Raw genomic sequence first — 7,803 nt, forward strand, 5'->3', positions numbered from 1 at the left:
GTTACAGCAGTCATCCCCCTCAAAACCCTAGTTTCTCAACCTCGTTTTCTTAAGAACCTTTGAAGGAGGATCACGTTTCCTCGCGCGTTTAGGAGATCAAGGCGATCTTTGAAGGCAAGCTCATCTCTTCCCGAACCTATCCCCTTGTTACAGCAGTCATCCCCCTCAAAACCCTAGTTTCTCAACCTCGTTTTCTTAAGAACCTTTGAAGGAGGATCACGTTTCCTCGCGCGTTTAGGAGATCAAGGCGATCTTTGAAGGCAAGCTCATCTCTTCCCGAACCTATCCCCTTAATTTTTCGTTCTTAATAGTTTAAAAACCTAATTTGATGAATAAGATCTGCAGATACGAACACAAAATGATGAAAAGATAGGATTTTGAAGAGTAGAACCCTAATTAATAAACTAAAACCTGTTTAAGTAATGTTTAGGTAGATTAGATCCCAAAAAATCATGTTTTGATGATGAATAATTGTTTGGCCAAACCCCCACTACGTTAAACACGAGATCTAAACATATTTATACACCCCATGATAATGTTTCACAAGTTCTTTTGAGAAAAATCGATTTACCTTCTTGAAAACCACGTTCCTGTTCCAGTACTCTGGTCGGTTGACCGACCCCATGTTTCGGTCGACCAATTTGATCTTGAGAACTGCATAATTTTCCTCTGGACGGTCGACCGATAGGAAGTATCAGTCGACCGACTGAAGCTTGTTTTTGTGCACGTTCGCTTCGGTCGACTGATGGGGTAAATCAGTCGACTGATTTCAAGAATCAGTTGACTAATCTGGAGTCATTTTGCAAGTAATGATTTTCTACGTACGTTTGGCCGTGAACACGAAGAATAAGACCACACGTCGATGCACGTGCATGTCCATAATGTGGTACACGCTTAGTTTAGGCACACACGGATCCTCGGGAGTGCGTGGCCACGTGTTGAGCTGTCGCGATGTAGGAACGACAATTATCGAGTTGTATAGCCAGTGTCAACGCTCGCAGGGATTGTCGAGATAGGTTGTGAGCTGCATGAGATTGCGATGAACCGCGAGATAATGCGAGAACCTATGCTCCACATCATACCTCTTTATGGATGTCCGAGTTCGGTTGTGATCCGCATGAGATTGCGATGAACCATAGGATGCTGTGAGTACCGAGACTCCACATCCCTTTTGTTTGCATTGTGTTCCGGATTGGGCTGATATGCCTATACTCCGCAAGGTGTACGAGTTAGGTAGTGACCCGCAAAATTGTGTGATGCGCCACAGGATAATGTGAGCACCTATACTCCACACCATTTTAGTTGAAGAGAATTATACAGGATTGTGTATTTGCTCCCGTGTCATCTACCCGAGGGTAGTGTGTGTAATTTTGTGTTTAGACATGTACGACGTGTCCTTGACGAGGTATCTCTTAGGTTTGTATTTTCGTTCCGTGCCACCTACCCAAGGGTAGTGTGGGATGTTATTATACGACATGTGTGATGTATTTTTGGATGAGGTGTCGGGGATGTGTTTCCTTTTGTTGTTTGTCTATTTATAAGATTTTGGAGTTAATATTTAGCGATTCATAATTTGAGATACATGATATATATATAAGGGTTTTCTTGTTTGGATTATTCCCTCGACGTACTCATCTCGTGTTGTGGATTTCTAAATCTTAACTCCTCTTAATATAGGGTAAATAAGTTAGGTAGATTATGCATTTTGTAGGTAGAGCCTTCATTATATGTGTAGCCCTTCACCTAAGGCCGGGCGGAGATGTTCTTATTAGCACTCTGACGCTGTTGTTTTCATATCTTTTCAGGTAACAGGTCAGAGTTTCGGAGAGTCGCAGGTTGACGGGAATTCAGTTTAGTCACCGTCATTCATAGGTAGCTATTTGGTGCTCCACAGTGGATTATCTATGATTTTAGTTTTCTTTTAGAGATGTATTTTATTTTGGAGGCTGAGAGCCTATGTACTTTTTAGTTGACTCTTATGTATTAGAGATTTTATGTTTTTATTTCAGTTTATCAGATGTATTTTCTTTTTTTTCTATTGGAACACAATTATTAGTATTGACTACCTCTTCTCTATATTGTGTTCCTTGTATTGTTATCTTTGACGTATCTGCTTGTACCCTCATTTTATTTTTAATATATGCTAGAGAGATATTAATGTGATGGTGAAACATGTTTTTGTGCAGTGTTGGGTGCATGACGGGTTTGACACTTTGGGTTCACCTTGGACTACAGTCATGTGTGAAATCAGGGGTGTCATAGTTAGTATCAGAGCTCTAGTTCTAACATCTTTAGGATATCATGTGTTGAGTCGTGAAGCTAGTATATTGTTTCATTAGGGCTCGTGTATAGAGCTCGCTAGAAATTTCTAGATTGAGTGAGGGCCGAAATACGCATAACAACAAAATTTTGAGAAGAGTCATGTAGCTGGTATAGAGTTTCCTTAGGGCTCATGTAAAGAGTTTGCTTGGAATTCCTAGATTTGAGTGAGGCCGTTATGTGTATAACTCGAAAATTTTCAAGAATTTTTTTATGCTTATCTTACTTTGATTATAAAGTGTTTTCAAGGATACTATGTGTTATGTTTTTCCTATTGCTATATGCTATGTTATATATGCTTGTGGTCTCATTCATTGTGACTAATAAGCTTTCCTCCTGAACTTATAGATGTCAGGACGAGGACACAGTCGTGGTAGATCTCGTACCCAGAGAGCTGAGTAAGCTGAACCAAAGCCCGAGCTGCAATAAGCTCCACAATATTTGATTGGCCTTATGGCGCTAATTGCAGCCAGATTGGCAGCGCTCGAGGAGAGAGTGTCCGAATCAGGTTCCGCCAGCAACACCACCTCCTGTGGTTCCACCACTAGTCGTTCCAGAAGTCATACCACCACTAGTTGTTGACAGAGTCACAGAGCAGGAGGCTTAGCTCCGATTGGTGGAGAGATATCAGAAGCTAAGGGCACCAGAGTTCCAGGGTTCATCGGACTCACTTGTAGCCCATAAGTGGAAGGAAGATGTGTGGAACATCCTAGATATGCTTGACGTCGATTCGGTCCAGAAGCAGAGGCTGATAGCATTTAACCTTGAGGGCGACGCCGGGGGTGGTATAGACTTCAGTTTACACCCGAGCGGAGGATGACACTCAGTTAGGAGGACTTTATTTATTTCTTTGATGAGTAGTATATATCTTCATCAGCAAAGGCTGGGAAAGAGGCAGAGCTATCTCGATTAGAGCAGGGAGACATGTCAATAGCTGATTATGAAAGCAAATTCATGAATTTACTCAGGTTCATAGGCATGTGGCACACAAGGGAGCGTCAGACTCAAATATTTTTTATGGGACTTTGCCCCAACATTCGTCGCTATCTGGTATCCCGTCGTTATTGTTCTGTACGAGAGGTGGCCGATGCCGCTATCTTCCAGGAGGCTGAGACCGCTATGTTTCAAAAGAGCAAAGAGGGAAGCTCTAAAGCAGGGCAGTATGGGGAGAAAAGCAAGGGCAAGAGATCATTCGCAAGACCTGGAAGACCTCAACAGCAGAGTGGGCCTCGTCTGAGTGGACAGTAGCAGCAACATCAAGGTCCTCGTCAGAAGGGACAGCAGGATCAGAAGGAGCCAAAGCAGCGCAAATTTCAAGGAAATTGTTACAATTGTAATAAGTATGAACATCTAGCCAGAGACTATCGCAGCACACCGATAGGAAGACAATAGGGTAAAGGTCAGGGATAGCAGCAGAACCGTGGACAAGGCCGTGGGCACGATCAACAACAGAGAATTGAATCAGGATCGATCGTTTAGAGGATAGAGGGCCAAGTACATGCTATTCAGGAGCTACCTCAGAGACAGATGGTTCCGTATACTCCAGAGCTTTCAGCACAATAGACCGTAGCTTTCGGTCAAGTTTATGTAGTTGTACCACGTGATCATGGTGCGAGCAGGGTCATGGTAGAAGGTACATTCCTTGTGAACTCCTTCCCAGCCCGGATTCTTTTTGATTCAAGAGCTTCGCACTCCTTTATATCTTTTGCATTCATGGATAGGCTTTAGCTAGTTGCACATCATTTAGACATTCCTTTATCAGTTTCTACTCTTTTAGGGGATATCTTCTTATTAGAGAGTATCTGTAGGAGATGTATTGTCAGCCTAGACGAGTCTAAGTTCGTAGTTGATTTGATCGTCTTGCGCATATCTGAGTTCAATGTGATTCTTGGTATGGATTGATTATCTTCCTACCATGTTAATATCAACTGTTTTGTCAAAACAGTCAGTTTGCGAGCGTTCAATGGGACTGAGTTGGTTATAACAACCTCATAGGGGAACCAATTTACAGAGTTATTTCTGGCATACATCGATGAGGTGTTATAGCGGGATCAGGGAGCCGATTTGTACGAGACCAGAGTAGTCTCAGAGTATCAGGATGTCTTTTAGGACATACCTAGATTGCCTCCAGCGAGAGAGGTTGAGTTCTGCATGGAGCGTAACTGGGAACATCATCGATATCTCGTGCACCTTATCATATGACACCTGCTGAGATGAGGGTGTTACAGACTCAGTTAGAGGAGCTCATTGCTCAGGGGTTTATCCACCAGAGTCATTCTCCGTGGGGAGCACCGGTCCTTTTCGTGAAGAAGAAGGACGTCAACCTTTGTTTGTGCATTGATTATAATGAGTTAAATAAGGTCACTATCCGGAACATGTATCCGTTACCGAGGATTGATGACTTATTCGACTAGTTGCAGGGAGCACAGTGTTTCTCGAAGATTGACCTTTGATCTAGTTATCACCAGTTGCGGGTTCGGGAGATGGTATTCCTAAGACCATATTTCTGACTCGGTATGGGTCTTTTGAATTTCTTGTCATGCTATTTGGGTTAACTAATGCACCTGTAATATTCATGAATTTGATGAACCAGGTTTTTCGTTCATATTTGGACCAGTTCGTGATCGTTTTTATCAACGACATCCTCATCTACTCGAAGTCAGAGCCCGAGCATGAGCAGCATCTTCATTTGACATTGCAGACTTTGCGGGAGCACCAGTTGTATGCAAAGTTTAACAAATGTGAGTTTTGGCTTTCAAAGGTTAGATTTTTGGGCCACGTTATTAGAAAGGAGAGTATTACAGTTAATCTAGCTAAAGTCGAGGCAGTTTTTGATTGGGAGCCGCCTAAGACAATCATGGAGATTCGTAGCTTCTTGGGGCTTGCCGGTTACTATAGGAAATTCATTCAGGATTTCTCTAAAATTACTATCCACTGACACGCCTTATGAAAAAAGTTTTCGGTTTGTTTGGGGGCTAGAGTGTTAGAGTGCCTTTGAGAATTAAAGGCTAAGCTGACTATCGCACCAGTGTTGATCATTCCGAGCAGTGACAAGATATTTGTTGTCTACACGGATGCGTCATTTTTAGGATTAGGAGGCGTTTTGATGCAAACTCAGAGGGTGGTTGCTTACATCTTATGGCAGTTGAGGACTCATGAGCAGAATTACCCCACTCACGATTTAGACTTGGCGACGGTGGTCTTCGCACTCAAAACGTGGAGACATTACCTATATGGGGTCCAGTTCGAGTTATACATAGATCATCAGAGCCTGGAATATCTCTTTTCTCAGAAGGAACTTAACTAGAGGTAGCAGCGATGGGTCGAGTTCATTAAGGATTATGAGTTTGCGCTTCAGTACCATTCGAGGAAGGCCAACGTCATAGCGGATACTTTGAGCAGGAAGCATTGTCACAGACTTACAACTTTAAGATGCTTGTTGTACCGAGACATTCTTACGCTCAGTCAGTTTTGACTTCAGGCTAGAGATTAGCGGATGCAGTGCATTTTTGGGGGTGTTAGTAATACTACCATCATGAATTGATAGAGTGGTTAGTGCTCAAATGGAGGACTCTTGGATTCAAACCCAAAAGGGAAACTTTCCAAAGAGCCCAAAGTAGATTTGACCATCGGATCAGATGGGGGCCTTCGAATGAAAGGGAGGCTAGTAGTGTCAGATAATCCGCAATTGAAGAAGGACTTGTTTGGTGAGACACACCGTACGAGGTACACGGTACATCCAGCTACAACCAAAATGTATAAGGACTTAAAAAGACATTTCTGGTGGAACGACATGAGTATGGATGTAGCGGGGTATGTATCTAAATGCTTTACCTGTCAGCAGGTGAAAGCAGAAGTCAGTGACCAGCTGAAACCATACAGCCCTTACCCATTCCTGAATGGAAGGAGGCAGATATTTCGATGGATTTTATTGTGGGATTGCCGAGGTCTATCAAAGAAAATAATTCTATTTGGGTTATTGTTGATCGATTGACGAAGTCAGCGCACTTATTACCAGTTAAGACAACTCATATTGCAGAAACTCATGCAAGGATTTTTATTCGAGAGATTGTGAGATTGTATGGAGTTCTATAGACGATCGTATCGAATCGTGGCTCAGTATTCACATCACATTTGTGAAAGAGCTTCCAGAATTCTTTCAGCAGCCAGCTAGTATAGAGTAGTGTTTTCCACCCACAAACGGATGGTCAAACAGAGAGAATCAATCAAATATTAGAGGACATGCTTCGGACACGCGTGATGGATTTCCAAGACAGTTGGAAAGATCATATACCATTAATTGAGTTTGCTTACAACAATAGTTACCAATCGACCATAGACTCCTTATGAAGCATTGTATGGGAGACCCTGTAGATCTCTAATTTGTTAGGCAGAGCCAGAGGGTAGCTTACTACTTGGACCAGATCTTGTGAGACAGACTACAGAGAAGGTAGCGTTGATTCGAGAGCGTATTCTTACAACCTAGAGCCGGCAGAATAGTTACGCAGATCAGAGGTGACGACCTTTAGAATTTTATTTTGGAGACAACGTCTTATTGAATGTGTCACCTATGAAAGGTGTTAAACGGTTTGGTAAATGGGGAAAGCTTTTCCTGAGATATATTGGTCCGTACAGAATTGTAGATCGTACTGGAGCTGTCTCATACCGACTAGACCTTTCAGCATCGATGTCGGGTGTGCATGATGTATTTCATATCTCGATGCTCAAGAAACACTTACAAGACGAAGAACAACAGAGAGTGGTTGATGTACCAGATTTAGAACTTCAGACGGATTTGACTACAATTGAGACCCCGATCATCATTCTTGCAAGGGAGAACAAGAAGCTCCGGAATAAAGTCATCCCATTAGTAAAGGTACAGTGGAACAGGAAGGGAGTTGAAGAAGCTTCCTAGGAGCGCAAGGAGGATATGCGTCGTGACTACTCACACCTGTTCGAGCAGGTATATTGCTGATATTTATATTATTGGTTTTCAACTTATTTATAAGGTCGCATTTACACTTCACGCTGGAATGTGGGTATTAACACTAAACACCTAATCATTCGGAACATATTATATATACATAGGGGGGGGTTCCTTGTTTGGATTTTTCGCCCAACGTACTAGTTCTATTTAATTAGAGCTTAAGTGGGAGTATTCACATTCTAGAAGTTACGTGTAAACTTTGTGTGTATGATACATGCATTGTGATTATTTGCTGAATTTCGAGGACGAAATTCTCTTTAAAGAGGGGTGAATGTAAAACCCCTAAAATTTGAAAATATTATGGAAATAATAATAATTGAGTTTTAATATGAGTGGAGATCATTTTAGAATGAATGGATCTAGTTTTAATCGATTGAGATCGATTATATATATATGTGTGTGTGTGTGTGTGTGTGTGTGTGTAAATGTGTTTTAATGTATATGAGTTTTGTCGAATGAAATCCATCCTCTGGTCGGTCAACTGATCAGAGTGATCG

The 7,803-nt window shown here is 42.1% G+C and overlaps 1 protein-coding gene across 1 annotated transcript; it reads left to right on the plus strand.

The window, feature by feature from the left end:
• LOC109842291 lies at positions 6,890 to 7,234 on the plus strand. Its single transcript, XM_020411188.1, has one exon. It carries the CDS (start codon positions 6,890 to 6,892, stop codon positions 7,232 to 7,234), a length of 345 nt encoding a protein of 114 aa, XP_020266777.1.

The sequence above is a fragment of the Asparagus officinalis genome, chromosome 5 (genome assembly GCF_001876935.1).
Source record: "Asparagus officinalis chromosome 5, Aspof.V1, whole genome shotgun sequence".
In the NCBI taxonomy this organism is placed as follows: Eukaryota; Viridiplantae; Streptophyta; class Magnoliopsida; order Asparagales; family Asparagaceae; genus Asparagus; species Asparagus officinalis.